General features: G+C 39.2%; 1 protein-coding gene and 1 pseudogene across 1 annotated transcript; one reads left to right on the top strand and one right to left on the bottom strand.

Annotated features, from left to right (window-relative positions):
* Positions 1 to 17,476: 17,476 nt before the first annotated feature.
* On the top strand, positions 17,477 to 18,007 carry LOC113317254 (annotated as a pseudogene).
* A 1,737-nt stretch (positions 18,008 to 19,744) lies between these two features.
* LOC113316749 (leucine-rich repeat extensin-like protein 3) lies at positions 19,745 to 21,451 on the bottom strand. The gene has a single exon (XM_026564896.1). It carries the CDS (start codon positions 21,449 to 21,451, stop codon positions 19,745 to 19,747), a length of 1,707 nt encoding a protein of 568 aa, XP_026420681.1.
* Positions 21,452 to 22,383: the final 932 nt, after the last annotated feature.

The following is a 22,383-nucleotide window of genomic DNA, read 5'->3' on the forward strand; positions in this document are numbered from 1 at the left end:
TGGTATAGGTTAATGGACTAAATTATGCATTGGTCCCGGTGGTGCTTAAAATGTCGTTGCTACATTTGCAGTGGGTCTACGAATAACTGTTTATGTTTTCATGGGACACGGTGTTTCGATCGACGCGTGTCCAAAAATCTAAAATTATTATCGCCCGCTAGGATAATTCGACTCGAGCATTACTTGCTCCGTGTCTGATAGCATTGGGTGCCATTATGTCTAACTCCGGCTTTTTCTTATTTTTGGATCGATCACTACTCCACTTCTTTCAGTTCTTCGCACTTTCTTTTCTTCTCAACTTCTCCATATTCTTTACCTTCCTGTTGATGGTGGTTTTTAGCTTAGGGTTAAAATCGTAAAATCGTACATTTGACATGACTTCACTATGACCACTAGCGCATTCATTGAATCAATCACCATGCCTTTGTAAGAATTACCAGGGTACCTTTTTTTTATATACATGTGTCATGTTCCACGACAGAACCCTTAGTACTGACATCATCTTGGTACATACCAAACCCTAATTCTCACAACATGTGCCAATGGCATGCCGTGCCAGCCACATCTCCGCGCCATGAATCCATGCCAACCATGCCAGGCGCACCACCGTGCCAATGGCAAACCATGCCAGCCACGTCTGTGCCAAGGCATGCCAACCATGCCAGCCGCACCACCGTGCCAATGGCAAACCATGCCAGCCACGTCTCTGCACCAAGGCATGCCAACCATGCCAGCCGCACCACCGTGCCTATGGAAAACCATGCCAGCCACGTCTCCACGCCAAGGTATGCCAACCATGCTAGCCGCACCACCATGCCAATGGAAAACCATGTCAGCCATGTCTTCGCGCCAAGGCATGCCAACCATGCTAGCCGCACTACCGTGCCAATGGCAAACCATACCAGCCACGTCTCCGTGCCAAGGCATGCCAACCATGCCAGCCGCACCACCGTGCCAATGACAAACCATGCCAGCCACGTGTCCGTGCCAAGGCATGCCAACCATGCCAGCCGCACCACCGTGTCAATGACAAACAATGCCAGCCACGTCTGTTCACCAAGGCATGCCAACCATGCCAGCCACACCACCGTGCCAATGGCAAACCATGCCAGCTGTTACAGTACTGCAAGTGACACACAATGATTACGCATTACAGAGTTGCAGGCCAAGTCAGTACTCCGCCATAATGGTGCAATGCGAAGCCATAATAATGCAACGTAAGCTATAATGGCGCCACGCGAGCCATAATAGCGGTATTACTGTATAGACTGTCAAGTGTCGAGAATGGCATAAACCCACAGGGCCAATATAGTGCAAGTGCAGCACTACATTGTAAATACATTTGGCTAAGTGATAAAGCTTATTGACCGACACAATGAAGCTTCATTTAAGGATTGGCAAGACATGGCCAAAGTTGACAGATGCAACATGCGATGTTGGCATCGATGCATATCCATGGAATTGAGTTGGCCCAAGCTCAAGGATGACGCAAGAGTGAAGTACATATAAAGAGTTGGTCTCTGGAATTATTTCAAGGATGACCAAAGCTTGAACAATGCAAAAAAGTTTGGCAATGCGAGAGTTGCATTGCTATTGTCAAGCTAATTGGCGAAGTGAAGCATATATGACGCATAAGTAACTATAGTGAGATTAAGGAGCTTGCCTTGATGTTTGAATCATAAGGATTGTTCGTGCATTAGATTACAGTGATAAGCATGCAAGGCCAAGATGGCTGGGCGTTGGAGCGAGGCAGAATTCAGTAAAGCACAACAGTTGTGCAATACGGCTCAAGTGACGGTTGCAAGTTAGTTACGAGCTTCACAAGAGTGCCAATGATGTGTGATGATGTAGAACGGTTATAAAGGAGTTTATAAGCGCGGGAGAAGTGTTCATAACCACCAAGAACAGGTGTGGAATTTTTTGGCTTGACAACACAAATGGTGGCAGTTGGAAAAGCAAGATGGCGGTTATGGAAACTACCTGATGGGACAGATGGATGTTCCATGCGTGTGCAAGTGTTGTGAACGGTTTTGGATAGTGAGTTTTCTGTATAAATAGTCCTAAGGAGTGGGAAAAATTAGTAGGCTTACATAGGAGAGTTAGTCTCATGTTTGAGAGAGTTAGGCATTCACCAAGAGGGTGAATGGCCTGTTTTTGGTCCATGTGATGGACGAGTTTTGTAATCTTCCTTTAGTCCAATAAAATGGGTTTTTTGAAGTATATCTTTGTGTTCATTATGTTGTTGGTTTGTGTGAGAATTGGTCAAGTACATGGCAGAACCTCTTATGCTTATGGGGGCATGAAGAGTTAGAGAGAAAGAAGAAAATACTTCCGTTGTGCAAAGCCTTATGAGTGAAGGAGGATGCGTACTTTGATGCAAATATGCAAGGCTGAATGATTTTGGGTGATGTTGAGTCACTGAACCACAATCATTGCCGGTCATGTCCCATGAAAATTTTAGGAGATTAAATGGGCATGTGACAGCCGATATCAGAGCTGTATTAGGGGACACAGTTTGCTGATTTTTCTCTCTTTTACTCAAGTTGGTGTCATTTGTTTGTCAAATTCAGTGAAGAATTGTTTGGGTTTCACTAGTATGGAGACTAGAAGAAGTCGGTCTTGTATGGAAAGATCAATTGGAATGAACTTTGAAGCTTGATGTAGAAGCAGTCCATGAAAGTTTATGACAAAGGTGTCAAAATTCCAGCCCAAAGTGTTAGACGAACGTGCAAGGATCATTGAAAACCGGGTTTTCAAGTGATGGCATGACAAAACTAAGGAGTATGTTGACTTCTATGGTGAAAGTCAGGTGTTAAAGTCCATGTTTCTCACAAGTATGTGAAGATTATGCATTTGGAATACATTCTTTCGTAGTGTTATCAGTAACGAGTACATTACATGTGGTAATGGGAATTTTAGGGGAAATTCCTAAATACAAAGAAGTTGATGGCCTTTGCAGTGGCAAGGAATACGAAGAACATGTCTATGCGATAGATTGAAGGTGTTTTCATCATAGCCAGTTGGATGGAAGATTAATGTTATCTCTCTTGAATGCATGTACCTTGGTGGTAATGCAAAGTCTAGTTGCGAACCAGCAATGTTTGTGGCAATGTGATGCCATAAAAGGAGAATTGGAAGGCCAATTCTTATCTAGAATAAAGCTTAGTGAAAGGCTGAAGAAATAAGCGCAAGATAGGGGAAAACCGATACACCACGGTCTCGTGTTTGCAAAGAGTTCTTCGTTGATGCTAGATGAGCACAAGGAGTGTGCTTGCACCTGGTTCATGAGTGGGATCAATGTGCTTGGACAAGGGTGTCTAAATACCTGCAATTGATCATAACCACAAGCGGATGTTCTTGTCAACTGCAAATCAACAATTGTTGTTACTGAAGTTGATTTTTGAGAAGGGGAAATACAAGAGTAACCAGATGTGCATGGGCAGTAAAAGTGAGTTCCAAGTTTGAAGAAGAATGCGGCATTCTTGCTTCATGGAACGTAGGCAGTGTCGCCTCATTTACAAGGATTATGTCCTTGTTAATATTGTCCAAGGGATTTGTCCGCGGAAGTCATTGAGTAATATGACTTTGCTGAGCTCTATGATGATGCTCAGGATCACCAAGTTAAGTTCGTTCGAGTTGTACAGAGGTGCACAAGTTTGTGTCAAGTTTTGAGTGCTAATTGGCATAGCATGTATGCAACAATAGCATGCACTTAATGGGATTTTGGCATGGCCAGAGTGCATAATGCGTGAAGAAATGCAAGTTAGGAAAATTGTGTATGCTGAAAAGAAGGACAAAGTAGTGGTGATGCATAAACATGGCATGTGGCCATTGTTGAAGAAATCTTCATGAAAGCTAAAGCAACATGATAACATCAGTTGGAAGAGTGGATGTGGCAAAGTTAATTGCTACATTGGGGGACAGTAGGTGCTGTCTCACTTCCTTTGTTGTTTAGAAGCGAAGATGAAGTCAGTATTGCAAGGCTTGTTAGGTCTTACAAGTTGCAATCAGTTGGCGCGAGTATTTGCTCAAGTTTGAGTATACTTTCAGTTTGGGTCGATTGAACCTTGGTGTTGGAAATGAAGTCTCTCTATGTAAGGTAGTAGTGAATGAGGGTATTTGAAGTGAAAGATCATGCCTCTTTCGTTCAAAGTAAAGCTAGTTCGCGTGGAAGATGCTACATAGCATATTAAGCCAAAATATGCAATAGAAGACGCTGAAAGTGAAAGAAGAAAATAGAAGAGTTGGTGGCATAGTCGAGTTTGTTGTTGAGAGTTATGTGGAAGTGCGAAGGCATTTGGCAGCGAAGGCATGGAGTAACGCAGCAAGAATGAAGATGTAAGTCCATCAAGCAAATGAGTTAAGATTGACTCATATTTAGGAAGAACATGATGTTGTTTTTCCGCCACATTAAAGCATAGCAGTTTGAAAGAGCAAGTGATGCTTAAATTGCTGGTTTCAAAGGCACGTGAAGAGGATGCCTGGTCTAAAAAGACGGTCTGATGTCAGGGGGTATCCTATGTCATGACTATACCAGAGTCATGCATTTCAATCATGATTTTTCCAAGGCATGCCAACCATGCCAGCCGCACCACCGTGCCAATAGCAAACCATGCCAGCCACATCTCTGCGCCAAGGCATGCCAACCATTCCAGTCGCACCGCCGTGCCAATGGCAAACCATGCCATCCACGTCTCTGCGCCAAGGCATTCCAACCATGCTACCCGCACCACCATGCCAATGAAAAACCATGCCAGCCACGTCTCCGCGCCAAGGCATGCCAACCATGCCAGCCGCACCACCGTGCCAACGACCAACCATGCCAGCCACGTCTCCGCGCCAAGGCATGCCAACCATGATAGCCGCACCATCGTGCCAATGGCAAACCATGCCAACCACGTCTCTGCGCCAAGGCATGCCAACCATGCCAGCCGCACCACCGTGCCAATGGCAAACCATGTCAGCCACGTCTCCTCGCCAAGGCATGCCAACCATGCCATCTGCACCACCGTGCCAATGGCAAACTATGCCAGCCACGTCTCCGCGCCAAGGCATGCCAACCATGCAAGCCGCACCTACATCGTGCCCTAAGCTTGCCGCCCCCCACTTTCATTGACCAATCAGGTTGCTCCAAACCTTCCACGGTCTCAAAAGAGGTCGTTATACATGCTAGCTTCCCAGAACACGCTAGTATCCCAAAACTTTCTAGCGTCCCAAAAACCTGGTAGCTTCTTAAAAATTGCTAGCTTCCCAAAACCTGCTAGCTTCTTAAAACATGCTAGCTTCCCAAAACATGCTAGCTTCTCAAAACATGTTAGCTTCCCAAATCACACTAGCTTCCTAACACATGCTAGCTTCTCAAAACATAGTAGCTTCCCCAAAAACACGCCAACGGGCCAAGCATGCCACATGCGCAAAATACATGCTCTAATTGGGGTTTCAACTCGCCAAACCCTAATTTGGGAAAGTTGCTACCAACATCCCTCATGAATTCTTCCTTAGTTTTACGTTCGGGCTGTTTTCACCTTCCGAACGAGCTCAAAACCTAGATATTCCCGCGTAGGGAGATAGGAAATTCGTTTTCGTGCATAATGGAGGGGCGTACCATCAAAATCCGAGTCCGTACTAAAATTCTACAGCGAGTCTAGTAAAGGGCACTGATTAGGGTTTTAGCATACCAAACCCTAATTTAGACACAGCCGCAAGCGCTTCCCTTCCAAGCCGCACACTTCCCAACGGCTCCACTTCATGCCAAAGCCACGCCGGCCATGTCTCCATGCCGCTGGCTACCAAATGGAAGGTTGCAACAATCAACGGCCGCCCTTCCTCCTGAGATGCAAATGTCAGCCGTACAAGTTTTCTACCGAACTTGTGGCAACTTGCAGCCCAAAGCCAAACAACCATGGTTTATGCCTAAACCCCTAATTTGGCTGCGCCTATACCATGCCAGCCTTTCCTTCATGTCACTGGCTTCCAAAACGAAGGGTTGCAACGATCAACGGCCATCCTTCCATCTAAGATGCATATCTTAACCATCCAAGGTCACCAGCTAACGCGTGGAAACTAGTGGCCCAACGCCAAGCCTTAACTGTGGTCGCGCACAAACTACGCCAAGACCCTAGCCTCTGGCCTCGCCTAACTACACCAAAATACTAGCTTTCCAGCCATACTTTCACGATGGCTGCTAAAACGGAGGGTTGCAATAATCAACGGCTATCCTTCCCTCTGAGATGCGGATCTCGACCGTTCAAGTTCTCCACCTAACTTGCGACCCAAAGCCAAAACATCACGATTTGCACCCAAAACCTAATTTTGGCCGCGCCTATTCTATGGCAAAGCCATCCCGACTCTACTATGCACTAGTAAAAAAATGATGTTCGGCAACAGTTAAAAACTATTACTGTATTATTTCTGTAAGAGTTTTAGTTTTTTCTGCGGTGTTACTAAAGCCCCTGTTACGGAAAGTTTACAAAACTTGTTACAGAATGACTATGGAAAAATGACTCATAAATTCTAAAACTGTCACTGTTAGTAGTTTTTGGTAACAGTTTATTCAATATGTGTTACTGAATAATTGTTGCGGTAGCTGTTTTTCATAAAACTGTTGTTATTGTTTGAGTAACTGTAACAGTTTTTATGAAAACTGTCATAAAAAACAGCATAAAGGTAAAAATTTATAGTGAAACTACCACCACCTCCACCACTAGCGACGCCACCACCTCCAACACCAGCACTACTGCAACCATCACCACCATGCCCGCCACCATCGGGCCACCATTCCACAACCATAAGTTGGGCTTCTTGAGATTGAAATATAAATTTTATAAAATTACTCTTCACAGGATTCGACCTTGAGACCTATTATACCTGACTATAACTCTTGAACCACTATTCCATGCTTTATTTTTGGTTAATGTTATCCATATAAAAATATTTATCCTCATTAAACAATAAACTATCGACCTCGACCACAACCTTCGTTACCACCACCTTCGTTGTCACCACCCACCTACAACACATTATATTGTAGTATTTCTACATATCATACCACTTGTTTATTATTTTTATTAGATTTGAGTTTCTATTAAACCTGAGATAACCATCCATGGTCTAGTGCACGAGATTGAATCAACAAGTAACTTGTGTTGGTCTAGAGGTAGGTAATCCTTTTGAAATGGATTCCAGATAACTAGTTATGTGGAAACATAGTAACAGTTGTTTTATAGAAATGTCATGATAAGGTCAACTATAGTGACATACTAAATCTGTTACAGTAACATTGGTATAGAGTAACGGTTGGTATAAAAAATGTTACGATAATTTCAACTACGGTGACATATTAAATGTGTTACTGTATCATGGGTATATAGCAACAGTTTGTCTAAATGAATGTCACGATAATGTCAACTATGGTAACATATTAAATCTGTTACAATATCATGGGTATATAGTAACACTTATTATAAAAACTGTTATAATATAAAACCTAGAAAAAATTATGTAACAGTTCTTACAAAAACTGTTACCATTATTTAACAACGTAATATTTAGTAACATGTAATTTACGAACTGTTACCTTATGAAAGCTAGAACTGTTACTAAATGTCACTTTTCTACTAGTGATGGCCACTGGCATGCCACCATGCCACACGTAACACCATGCTACACGTTTTCCCACGAAAACACTCAAGACATCTATCACATGTCACAAACTGGGGGATGCTCATAAAGGGTATTGGTTTGGCGGTTTACAGCGCGCGGCGTACACTACGCCCGTTACATGAAAGTGTCATAAGAATGAGTCGGTTAGTAAATACAAGGAATAATGGTGAAACAATCCTTTCATTATGGAAGATCAATTCCAAACGTTACCCATCACCACCTCCTTCCACTTTACTCAGCCGTTTCCATTTCTTACGAGACCAGAGTACGTTATGTTACAACTTGTATAAATTGGTCCTACCTATTTCCATCAAAGAATAAGTTTTGGTCAGGAGCATACAACACTCAGAAATCACTTGCTAGCTATCCGATCTGTTAGCTTTCACTTTCTGATACAAGTCAATCAACCTCTCTTGCAGAATCAACTATTCTGGTCTCAACACTCTCTTTGCTTCCCTCCCCAAAACCAACCCTTCTCCTTCACTTTGTGACCGAAGCAAGTCTGGAACGGCCATTTCTTGGTTTAGGCCGGATTTGTACAGATTAATCTCTCGAATCTTAAGTACTCCCTTGCAGTACATTGTTTAGGGTTTAGACTCGTTTCTCACCCACAACACACGAAATTACCGAAACCAGCAGGAACTGTTTTCACCCTCAAAAACTTCCATAAAACCGCCGAGAATAAAAACCTTAATAAATCGCTCATCTATCTAATTCCCAAACTCTTATTTTGTTGAAAAAGATGGTTTATATTTTGGATTGACCAATTTTGATAAGGATTAAGTAGGGTTTGTTAGGTGTGCTGTAGTGTTTAAATTTTGATGTAGCTCCTTGATGGAATCAGATCATTGATTGTCGTCGCTATCATAATTCAACAACTGTAAGTAAGATGATCTATTTCCTTATTATAGGTTCTCAATTTTGTCTTTTGTTTGCTTTTTCTGACTTATTTCATTTTGATTTCTCTTGAAGGTTGAATTCATTGCATACTGGTAGATAATATTTTGGGATTTGAGTTGTTCTCAAATCTATTCAATTTTTTTTTTTTTTGTTGTCTAAATCTAATAGTTGTTCTCAAATCTATTCAGTTGTATGAAAGTTCAGTCAAAGTCAATTTGTGAATTTCGTGGATGGTCTCTAAAATCGGAAGAAATAGAAGGCTTGTTTAATTAATTAGGTTATGGTAATTAGGTAAATTTAGGTTATGGTAATTGATTGTGTTTTATCATTTTATTGTATAATTTGGATTTTTTTAGTTACCTTCGGTTTCCGAGATACCACTCTCAAGGAAAACACTACTTTTTTAATTCAGTCAAGATTGTTTAACATTAAAACAAAGAGCTCTTTATATAAATAACTCTTCTCATATTTCCTAAACTATCAAAATACTGATTACCTAAAATAAAAGATATTCCTAAACTAATAAATCCCTACATAAATAATTATACTACTAAAATATTCTTCATAAATGAAAATAACTTAATTAATTATAATATTATTTTCCAAATAATAATAATAAATAAGAGAATAATACCAATAAAAAAATATATTTCCTTTCCCTAAATACACCACCATTCTCCCCTTTTACAGAAAAAAATCGTCCTCGAATTTTTACGGTATAGTTGCTCGCATTTATAATCTGTTGAGGAAACTTCATATAATCCTTCTGCAAATCCAAACTTTGCAAAGTTATTTTTGGACACAATAACACTTGTACTGAACTAATCGTACAAACTGCTTCATGAGAATGATCAACATATTTGGCACATATTAAAAAATTATCGTCAGGGTAAACATCATAGATTGGAGGTGAATTCCAATCCACGATAACTTGATATTTTTCAATTTCAGAAAAAGAAAAAATATCATCAAACCTTTGGATTTCAAGATTTAAACCGGACTCTAATGAATCTCGCGGGTTATGTGAAACTCCTTGAAATTCTTCCTCCTTGTCTCCAACGAGGTTTGTTTGTTCATCACTAGTCTCCTCCTCCAATCGCTGTAGGCTAGGACCATGATGGGGCTCTTGCTGAGGTTGCATTTCATCCAATAAGAGGGTGAGCGCCTTAACCATCTGTTTCAGATTATCTATTACCACTTGCTATTTCTCATCGTTGAGAGCGGCTCTTCGAACAACACCATAATTTCTTCCTCGAAACATGATGAAGGAGCGTTCCCTATCTCTGAACCAACTGATGCAGGGCGGAAGCGTTGAATAGTATTAAAATCTAAAACTCATGTTTCCGAGATACCACTCTCACGGAAAACGCTACTTTTTCAATTCATCCAAGACTGTTTAACATTAAAACAAAGAGCTCTTTATATAGATAACTCTTCTCATATTTCCTAAACTATCAAAATACTGATTACCTAAAATAAGAGATATTCCTAAACTAATAAATCCCTACATAAATAATTATACTACTAAAATATTCTTCATAAATGAAAATAACTTAATTAATTATAATATTATTTTCCAAATAATAATAATAAATAAGAGAATAATACCAATAAACAAATATATTTCCTTTCCCTAAATACTCCATCAGATGATTCAGAGATAGGCAACGCTCCTGCAACATGTTTCGAGGAAGAGATTATGGTGTTGTTCGAAGAGCCGCTCTCAACGATGAGAAAAGAGCAAGCGGTAATAGATGATCTAGAACGGAAGGTTAAGGCGCTCACCATCCAATTAGCTGAAATGCATCATCAACAAGAGACCCATCATGGTCCTAGCCTACAGCGAGTGGAGGAAGTGACCGATGATGAAAACAAAAACCTCGTTGGCGACAACGAGGAAGGATTTCAGGGAGTTGCACATAATCTGTGAGATTCGTGGGAGTCCGGATTAAAGCATGAAATCCAAATTTTATCACAAAACCATTGATGCAACCAGTTATACCGGCAAAATTCGAGGACAAATTTTTCTGAGAAGGGGAGAATGGTGGAGTATTTATGGAAACAAAATATGCTTGGATATTTTTATTATTCGTTTATTTATTTTTAATTATCTAGCAATATATTATATCATTAGTTAAGTTATTTTCAGTCATTAAGAATATTTTTTAGAAATAAATTATTTATTTAGGGATTTTATTAGTTTAGAAATATCTGTTATTTTAGGTAATAAGTATTTACATAGTTTAGGAAATATTTAAGGTATAGTTATTTATATAAGGAGCTCTTTGTTCTAATATTAAACAGTCTTGGATGAATTAAAAAGTAGTGATTCCTTGAAACTGGTATCTCGGAAACATGAGTTTTAGATATTTGTTATATTCAACGCTTCCACCCTGCATCAGTTTGCAAGGTAGGTAAGTTGATCGTTTGGGTGAATTAAGTTTTATCGGAAGTTTTGGTCCAGTAATTTCCTTCTTATGTGCCAAGCTTAATCTTGAGTCTCGGCAATCAGCCTTGACTCTTGATGTATTTTAAGGTACACCCAGACCATTTACTGGTGTTATACTTCATCTGCATGATTGTAAGGGCTACTAGTAATAAATGGATTTTATCTGCTGATAAAGCTTAGGCATACCGATGAAGTATGCCATGAGTCTTCCATATGTGAAGACGGTGATGTAAGAGTTTGAGAATCATGTAGCTGTCTATTGGTTTTGAGATTAGTACTCAGAGTTGCTGTTTTTGGAAATTTCCGATCGTGTTTTTTCGCTAACTTTATTTTTTGTATTCTCATTGGATGCTAAAATGGTTTGTTGGTGGGAGTAACCTAGGTTGAGTGTTTGTTAATTACAGTGAGACAACTTAGGATAGTACAAATTCATCCTCAGTAGTTTGCTAGATATGATTTATCATTTTTGGTATTAGTAGGATACTTACATGTTTGGTGACATTAATTATCTATTGAGTTTCTTTCAGTTTAAAATGCGGAAATATCCTCTCATTTTTCTCGGTATTCACATCTTCACTTATATGAATTTCTTTTTGGGTCGCTAGCCATTCGTGCCTTATGGCTGGCACCGGAAATACACAACTTACAAAAGAATTGGTCATCATACTGAGTTTACCTTCACTAAAGTTGCAGTCATTCAGATACTAATTGTACCTTCTTTCTTTTCTTTTCTTTGACCAATAGAAGTTGACTAGTAAAACCAATCTTGTAATAATTTACTATTTCAGCTGCATTATGTATAAAAATTAGTAGTTTTTGGTTTCGGTTTATATTATGTACTTGTTTAACAGGTGAATTTTTATTTTTACAAGGAGCAAGCACCTTCAGTCATTTTCATGAATGACGTTCACAATATTGGTTCTGCTTGTATGGAATCTGGAACTGGTAATGGTTATAATGAAGTGCAGAAAACCAAGGTAGCGGGCCTGTGTTTTTCATATTAAATTGTATTGGAGTTTGGTTTTCCTACTTCTTGAAGTTTTGATAGACGTTTTAGTGTTGCCTAATATAAAAATATATGGCTTTGCATGGGCATAACTCTTGCCATAATAATTTTGCACAGCTTGCTCCCATTAGTGTACGAACTACGAAGAAAGTAATCTTTTACTTACAGAACCTTGTGAACAAGTTGAAGGGATGAAATCCCAGTAGATGCTTTCTCCTGTCAATTTGATGCAGCCACACACATATTTACATTCTATAAATCATGCAAGTTAGAGATGCCAATGCATTTAATTTGATCTGTTATTTATTCTGTTGTAAGGAGCAGCTTCTTAGGAGTTATTTGTTGGCAGTCATTTCAAATTTCTTTCAACAACTTTGGTTGCTTTCTTTTAACATTTTTGTATAGACTTCAATCGTGGTTTAGTCATATATTTTTATAGTTTAGAGGAGCCATGGAGAAATAAAAACTTCAATTTATCACTTTATCCTGCCTCCTTTTAAGCTTGTGTGTGTCTATGTCTCTTTTTTTTCTCTGCATTTCATCAATTAATTCTACCGTGTTCGACTTCTGATGTAATGTCAATCACTTTCTATGATTAATGTTTTCTATGATTAATATTTAGTTTTGTGGTGTTCGCATCTCATTTCACAATATAATTGAAGCTTCCGTAATAATATGTTATGGGTCGGATGAGATATATATACCTTGGCCTTCGTGCTCAATAAGGAAATGCTAAGTTACATTTCACGTTTTTCAACATTTTTTTTTATACTTGTATCCAATTCCTATTACTGATGTTTATTTCGGATTTGGGTGCTGGTAGCTTTGAGTGAATTGTGTCTGGGAAGGTGGTGATTAGTGATGACTGATATATGAGTAAGCTTCATGTGTGCATTGAGTATTGCACAATCTCGGTGTAACTATTTTGAGACGAACCTGACAAAAGTAAATTTGGTTCTGTCAGGTTCGGCCCTATATACTTTAACTATTTTGAGCCGAACCTGACAATAGTAAATTTGGTTCTGTCAGGTTCGGCCCTATATACTTTAACTATTTTGAGCCGAACCTGACAATAGTTAATTTTGTTCATACTAATTTGTTCATTCAGTTTTGTTTCTTAGGTTTGTGTTATTGTTTTAATGACTTATTTTCATATGCTTTAATATAGGTGTGGATATATGATCACTTCCGGAAGTTGGGATTAAGCTAACCTATTGAGGTAGTGAATCAAACACTTCCAACTTCGGCCAAATATGAGTTCAAGGACCATAAGAAGAGCGATAATCCTGAAAAGTTAATCAAATTAAGAGAAAGTCTAGGCTCTTTAGATGAGAACGATGTTGTATTTGAGTCGTATAACAAAGAAGAAGAAAATTCGTTGAAGATGAAGATATGCCTTTGGGAAAGTACTACGGACCTTTGTTCTATCCAGGCGGGTTTGTAAGTTTCGATCCTCGTCGAGTGCTCCGCCAATTTGGATGTGTCCAAACTCTACCGTTGGGAGATCCCGCAAAATTCAAATTGTTACCTAAGGGAAGTAAAGGAACAAAGAGCACCTCTAGTTCATGGGAACCCAAATATGACCCCGAACCGTCAAGTGATTAATGGAAACACTTGGAAGACAACATGTTGAGTTGGGATGGGTTACAAACTTTGCATCAAGATCCTCGTGAAGTTTCTAAAGGCTACATGGATTGGTATAATCAAATTTCCCATCCTTTAATTATTAATAGAGAAAGTCTAGCTCAAGTGGAAGCTGAAATTGTGAAAGAAAAGGAGATTAGATGTCTTATAAGAGAATACTTGTGTATTATTAGAAGAAGGTTCTTCATCAATGTATTCGTCCTCTGGATTTGGCTCATAAAAACCATCATCTTGAGTTTTAGGTTGAGGTTGAGTTAATGGTGGAGCAAAATCATTCTCATAATCCAAAAAATTAGCCAATATGGATCATTGTTGAAGTTGATGTGTATTATATTGTATCTAAAAAAATGGGTTTAACTGTAGTTTCAACTTCCAAGAAAGATTGAACTTTTAATTAGTAAGGCCCACAATTTAAATCTAAACTTGTCTTTGGGAAACTTTAAGCCGAGTGAAGAGGGAGTTGCGGAGCTATGTAGGATCTCATGCACGACCACCGGCTACAACCGTCAATTGGTAAACCTTATTCAGTGTGAAACGAAACAAACAAGATGTTTATGCACTTCAGGTGCTATTCGGCAACTTTAGCATCTATTGAAGCCAGATTTACAAAATATGATCGGTATAATTGTGCGAGTGAGATTAAAACAACCATATTAACACACCAACCTATGTATCTCTGCCTTCTTTGATTGCTACATTCTTCTCAATTCTAATATATTCTCTCTTCCTATAAAAAAGAAAAAATCTCTGCCTTCATTTGCCACATTATCAGAAATAGAATTACTAAACCTAATAAATACAACTTATACAAGACATATCTAAGGGAATATGCACCACAATTCTTAGTTTAGTTATGTGCAGCTTCTATATTGCTCATCCTTCAAACTTTTCCTTAAAGGAAAAATTCGTGAAAGCAAAATACCTATTACTGAGGTTATGATAATCATGCACACTAAAAATAGGCCGCTGTTATCATTTTCTTGGGTATCCCATAAAAGAATTGATTTTCCATCTTGACTTCCCGTAATTCTTTCCTTGTACAGTCGGAAAATCCCATCAGAAGTAATTGTCCCTCGGTAAATAATTGTATCATGCTCATATTTATTCTCATCACCTTGAGTAATGTTTTGCAGAACCACATTCTTCCCGTCCAAGAGATAAAGTCGACCACTTGTAGCATCTAAATTCAGGGCCACAGGGTCAGTAACAGTTGAATCCCACAGGAATTCTGATGACGTATATATACATACGCCATTATGTCCACCACATATACTTAAACGTCCATATCTGGTTTTATGGATAACTCGAATCCCTAAATTGTAAGAAACATACCGGCCATTATGTTCCCAATCGCCATTCCACCAAAACCTATCTGAAACCAGGGCTTGCCCGGCACTCAATTGTTGGCCACCGAGAATCGTATTGGTTGGGTTGTCAAAACTCTGCCATATGATTTCGGAATCATGATTATAAAAGACAAAGTTTCCATTATCATGTAGTTTCCCATAATCCGCCGATACGAAAGCTTCAGGTAGTAAATGTTTTTGTTGAACAACTATTTGATTGTCGTGTTTCCTAGTTCTTGTTTCAAGAATTAGGTTTCCGTCAAAAAAGATAGACGACAGATTATTCAGTGGAGGATGATTACGATTAGCAGACCAAACTAGGGTTTTATTTTCGGTTTTGGCAAGCCATATACCAACAACATAACTTGGATCATCACAATCAGTACATAATGGGTAGAACCCAAAAAGCGAAGTTACCTGATGGTGATAGCCAATATGTATGATCCTTCTTTGCTGAATTAGGGCTACAAAGTGATGAACCTTTTTTTTCTTTGCCCTTTGAATCTTTAATGTGGTGGTTTGCGTGAAATAATAGTAACGTGAAGAAAAAAAATATAAAGGATCGTTATGAGGGGTACAACTAATGTTGATTTTGATTTCATATTGAGAAGAAGATTTAGAAAACTATATTAATGGCTGCTTTGATTTGTCTTTCTAGCTAAACTAAGATGCTATATATACACACGCAATATAGTTGGACTCCTCAACTCAAAAACACGTTCTATTAGGGTTGGGAACTCAAAAACACATTCTGTATTAGGTTTAGGAATTCTATTTGTCTACGTATTTTGAATCCCATCATAAACTATATATCCTAATTGGTGTTGGATTCCCAAGGCATCACATTAGATTGGTCCAATCAAACTGTATTATGAGCGGCCAAACAAAAACTTTGTGTTTTTACTTCAGCATTTGGACGCAATATAGGTTTAACCCCCGCAAGAAGGTTTAACTCAATACCGAGATTATTGAATAGAACAAAACCTATAAGGCGCCGTCTGGCTGCCTCTCCATGAATTTGATGTGTAGACGTCGATTATATAACTTCCCATGAACATCCCTCACGATACTTATTACCTTGTAATCATCAGTCTTAAGATCATAACCAAAACCTAAACCATGCACGCATAAATAGGTATTCCCACAAGTTTATAAGCTAAGGTTGTTATATCCTTGTACTCCTTGGTGGTTGGGTTCCAAATGCAAAAGAAATTACTTTCAGGTTCTTTAGTCATAGATGCTAAACTTTTGGGGCCATTCTCCAAAATTACACTCGAATTTGGAGCATTGTTCCAATTTTCTCACTTAGAAAGCAGCCACATTATAAACGAGTAGTTAGGGTTCATCAGGTTTTAAGGAATCAGATAATTTTGTTGGGAATCCAACACCAATCAGGATATATAGTTTATGTTTTCAGTATTTAGGTATGACTAGGAGGAGGTTTCCTTATTCGCATATAACTCTAATTTTATTGATTCACTGTAAATACATATGGTCATATGGTATCAATATTTCTAATCAACTTCGTGTGCTCACCAATTTTCCAGTGAACGAATCAAAAAAGAATTTTCCTTATACTCAGTAAGATCTGGTCTCGGTCTCTTTGTTGGTTCTGATCTATAAATTGTTTTCTTTGTTGCGAATTTTAATGTTCTGGTGATGAGATTAATTATGCTAAATTTTTTATTTATTGTTTATTGATTATCGTGGTTGTAGGTAGCTCGATTTTTATTGCATATTTGATTTGTTCTGTTTTTATGAATTTGATTGATTTAATCTAAGGTCTTACGGGTGGTTTTGGATTTTGAGGAAAGAATCTTCACAAGAAATCATCTTTTCTTGGTAAAACAACACCACACCAGTATTTATTCGGCTTTGAAGAAAGCACTTTTATCTATTGGCTGAATAGTCGGTATCCTTGCATTGTAAGAATGTATTCTGATTTGGATTGATGGTTGCCACCATGTGGAGATCAGTTTGCGAATTTTGACCAAACGGATAGTTGGCCCAAACAAAACCCTCTTATTCTTTGTTGTGTGAAACTCTAAATTTGCTTGTCCTTTAGCCTATCTATCTGCAAAGACGACATGTTTTTATTAATATTTGTCGACTGCGGTTGGGTTTGTTGTTAACCCGCGCCAGTGATGTTACATTTGATACCGATGTCTATGTTGTAAAAGGCGCTAGGCAAGGCGCCAAGCCCAGCGCCTAGCGCCTTTGGCGCCTAACGCGAGCGCCTAGAACTCCCGAGATTTAGAAAACAACAGGTGAGGTTATACTTTGATGCCTTGGCCCCTTTTTTGGCTAGGCGTTAGACCTGCGCTTAGTGCGCCTTTGGCGCTTAAGCGCCAAAGACGCTCGCCTTTTAGAACATAGACCGATGTTGTCAAATGCTTCATCAAGATGTCTTTTCCGTTTGCTTGATAGTAAAGGGTTAACCTTAAAATGATGTCTGCTTCAGGTGTAAAAATGGCGACCCTAGGAGCTTCCTCAGCTAGTTTCATGATCAGAAGCACACCCCAGAACAGTGTTAAATTTGCCGCTGTGAAGTCCCAATGTTCTTTTGGTTCTGTGAAGAGTTTTCCAAAGAGATTCGGCTTGAAATCGTCATCCGTGAAGGCCCAGCATTGGTTTGGTTCTGTTAACAGTGTCTCTAATAGATTTGGCTTGAAATCATCATCCACTTTGGGCAAGGTAACAGCAATGGCGACGTACAAGGTTAAGCTCGTTGGACCAGAAGGTGAGGAGTGCGAATTTGACGCCCCAGATGACTGTTACATCCTCGATTCTGCCAAAAATGCAGGTATAGATCTACCTTACTCGTGCAGAGCTGGAGGATGTTCTACCTGCGCGGGTCAGTTTGTATCCGGTGCAGTAGACCAATAGGATGGATCTTTCTTGGATGACGATCAGATGAAGAAGGGATATCTTCTGACTTGTATCTCTTACCCAGTTTCAGACTGTGTGATCCATACACACAAGGAAGGCGAACTCTACTGATTACTTGTTCAGAGAGAGAATTGTGGGCAATGACTTCCCTCTTCCATAGATTGCTCTTTGTTTAGTTTGCTTTATACTTCATTTCAGAATATTAAGATGATTTTTAAGAATCACTGGAGATACCTCCATGATATATTTACCTCTTTTTCAGAAAGGCATTTACAGACAACTAAAGAAACTATAATGTGTTTGTAGAACATCTACTATTCATTAAACAGTCCAGTGCATAATTAATAGCTAGTCAAATCCCTAACAACATTACAGTGGAATTCAAAGACAATTTTTCCATGGAAAAGATGTGCGCCCTCTTGATCAACCTTTTAGCTTGCCAAAGGCGTTTTCCTGGTGAAGTGTTGGTTGCCATTTATGAAAACTGTCCTAGCAAGTTATGGCCAATTGAATCTCATCCAACTGACTATGGTATTGCCGCTGCCCGCTGTAGTTTTCCAAATCAAACCAAGCTTAAGAAATTATACCTGTCTGTTATCAATCTTAATCTTCTTCTTCAAAAAAAAAAAAATTTATACCTGAGGATCCAAATAGAAAACTTATAGACTAAGGTAGTGGCGTGTTTGAAATCGCGGCAGCAACTACATTCACCAATGCGAGCTGGGGCAGGAGATTTTGGAACATGCCACCAAATAAGTTGGTCTTGTGCAGTAAATTACTTGTTTTTTCCTGATTTTTTTTTATCATATTAAAAAAAAAGATTAGTTAAGTAGGCAAACCAAGTCAAAATTGCTTCAAAAAAAAAACTGTCTATGCTTAAAAAAAAAGGTCAAATTGTTTTTATCATATCCAAAATAAAGGCATTCACATAAGATTGAAATCAAAAGCTTTCTTAGATAAAAACTATTCCGATTCTTCCACTAGATAGCGGGCAGATGTGTTCCGGAATTTTACACAATACGTGATAAAGAAGATAGTGAACTTACCACCAATCTAATGAGTTCTTATTAAGTGACATTTTGCATGCATCATAGTACTCTCGAGCCTGCTTCCCGTAACTTTATACACTTTTTTGTCTGACGGGTGAGTGCACAAATCGCTTTACCTTAGATTAGCAAACATTAGATATAGCAGCAGGTTTGCTGTGTTGATAACTCAGGCTTGACTTGATTTATTTTATAGATTCACCCCACGGATATATGGGAAGGATAGTTATAAGTTATTAAGCTTACAGCGTAAGCTCATCAGTATCCGGAAGAAATGAAACAGTTACAAAAGTTTATTTCGACGTGAAGAAAGAGTAGGCAGCTAGCTGTTGCTATAGCTCAGGGTTGGCGGCATGGTCGCTGAGATGACGAAAAATTGGAAACTATACACAGTACATGCTTACTTTCTATAAGCATTTTTATGAATACATTTATCTGATTATATTTTATCTGAATACATTTTTCTGGTTTTCAAGTATTATTGTTGATTTTTATACTTGAGTATATATTGAATTCAGGTTGTCGGATAAACTAAATTCGATCAGTATGTTGTGAACTAATTATAGATTTTTAATTGAATGTTGATGTAGTTTCTTCTCAGAATCAGGCAACCTTGGCAATAATAATAAACAGTGGAAACACAAAGACAGATAAAAACTTTCACAAACTGATTATATTTTATTTTCTGGTTTAAGTCTCTATAGCACAATAACTTTATAAATGAACAAAAAATAATTCAGTAGTAACACTTATTATCTTTATAAGGTATACTAGTATTGAACAACAACTTAGCTAGCATGTTTCAGTTCTTGAAAGGAGGAGAATCAGTTGATGGTGGTGGATCATCCAGTGGACTATCATCAGATGGAGGTAAGAAAGGAAGAGATGGTGCACTAGGCTCTGTTATGGGTTGTGGTTGATCACCAAAAACAGGATTATCCGGTACTAGAGGTGTTGGATTCGTATCTGGAACTGGAATGTTGGGAGTTACTGTTGAAGGTGGGTCTAAGTTAGGTGATTCTGGAAGAGGAAAAGACGGTGGCAAAGTGGGTTGGTAATCCACAACAGGATTATCTGGTACCAATGGTGATGGATTAGTGTCTGGAATGTTAGGATAAACTGAAGGTGGGTCTAAGTTAGGTGGTTGTGGAAGTGGAAAAGGTGGTGGCAAAGTTGGTTGATCATCGACAACTGGGGTATTTGGTACTAATGGTGTAGGATTACTATCTGGAATGTTAGGATCAAATGAAGGTGGGTCTAGATTCGGAGGTTGTGGAAAAGGAAAATCAGGTGTTGGTGGTGTAGTAAAAAATGGGGAAACTGGCTCAGCTGGAGGAATGTAATCTTCATCAGATGGTGGTGGAGAAAACAGTAATGGCTCTGGTGGAATATCAGCAGCAGCACCACCATCCTCTATTGGTGGTGGTAAAGAAAAGGAGGGCGGTGGTGAAAATACTAATGGCTCCGGTGGAATATCCATGCCACCACTATCATCAGATGGCGGTGGTAAAGAAAAAGATGGTGGTGGTGAAAATACTAATGGCTCAGGTGGAATATCATCGCCACCACTATCATCAGATGGTGGTGGTAAAGAAAAAGACGGTGGTGGTGAAAATACTAATGGCTCAGGTGGCATATCGTCGCCGCCGCCACTATCAGATGGTGGTGGTGAAAACACTAACGGTCCTGGTTGATTATTGTCACCACCACCACCACCATCCGATGGTGGGGATAACCATGGGGGCAGAAGTGATATAGGTGGTAATGGTGGAGGAATTATAACACCGGGTGGTATTGCTGGTGGTGAAGGTGTTGGTGGGGGTGGTGAGGGTACTAACGGTGGTGGAGGTGAAGGTGTTGGTGGTGGAGGTGAAGGAACTAACGGGGGAGGCGAAGCAACTTGAGCTGGTGGAGGTGAAGCAGCGACGGTAGGTGGAGGTGAAGCAACGATAGTTGGTGGTGGTGAAGCAACTAGCGGTGGTGGGGATGCAACTAAAGGTGGTGGTTGAGGAACCAAAGGAGGAGGAGAGGGTAAAATTGGAACAAGCGGAGGTGGAGAAGGGACTAATGGAGGAGGAAGAGGTGATGAAGGTGGTGGCACTACAGGGCGACGGCGCGGTGGCCTAGATGGGGGGGTTGTAAGAAAAGGATTATTAGGCGAAGGAGATGAAGGGAATGGCCACGAACCACAATCTCCAAACAGATACTGATACAAAGGATCACAACTTTGTTGTCTTCTTGGTGCTCCTCCTCTTGACCCGCTACCACCTCTTCTTGAACCACCACCACCACCTCTTCTTCTATTAGTATTACCACCACCACCACTTCTTCTTCTGTTACTAGTTACTGCTCTTTTCTCATCATGTTCAACATCTTGTTTTCTTATTTGAATTCTGTGATCAGGATGAGTTCTTCCTGCTTCAGTGATTGTTAAGATTAGACTGATCAAAAGAAGTAAAATCAGAAAACCAAATCTCACAATATTTGAAGGGTTTTTACTAGTATTCATCTCCCCGGTGAAGAATGGTTCTTTTATGGTGTTTCATACAAAAATGTAAGAGAGACATGTGTGTATATATAGTCTTTATGAGTTGTGAAATGGGGAGTAAATGTAGGAGAATTGAATAAGAACGTTAACCCCTTATCCCCTTTCTCCTTTGGCTGAAGTTGTTGCACTGGTAGTCTAATACAGCTATCATAAACAAAGATTTTTTTTTTTTAAATGTCGTATTATCATTAATTTGTAAACAAAGTCCATGCATAAATTTACAGCTAGCCAGAGAGTAGTGAAGCATTTCGAGGCAGGCAGCAGATAAGCATGCTACTGACTTCATTAAGAGAGTGGAGAATGGAGATGATTCAAGGGGAAGAATGGGAGAGAATTGAATGCGTAAAATTTGTCTTGTTAAATGTGCCACATTTACTTATCAAACGACAGATATTGTCATTGTAGTAAATGGTGTTATTTCCTCACATTTTCTTATACTCCACATTTACTTCTGGTCTGAATTCTGAAACATGCACTACACCATCTCCTCTCATGACTGGTGTAGGTAACCGCTAAGAATGTGTTGTCACCAGTGAATTCAAATTGGTTTGTTTTTTTTGTTTTTCTTTGCAATTTCAAGGACTTCTTAAATTAGAGTACGCTACCTTTTAGAGGCAAAGATGTGTTCATCATAATTTAAAGAAAACTTGTCCAAGGATAGAGGGGGATACTTCACAGTGCACATTAAGACATTGTTTCTGAATTAGAGTTAAACAAAAGACCACTTTTCGACTTCCTTTTTCCTAGGGGAGACTAGGATGGGAGGACCACAAAAATGCATAATCTTAAAAATGCTTAAGGGTGCACAAGAACCGAGCCGGATCGACGGACCGTCTCGGAACCGGTGGAACCGTACCGTTTTTGTACCGAATCGAGGAAGGAGTACAGGTACC

This window comes from Papaver somniferum, chromosome 10, assembly GCF_003573695.1.
Source record: "Papaver somniferum cultivar HN1 chromosome 10, ASM357369v1, whole genome shotgun sequence".
Taxonomy (NCBI): Eukaryota; Viridiplantae; Streptophyta; class Magnoliopsida; order Ranunculales; family Papaveraceae; genus Papaver; species Papaver somniferum.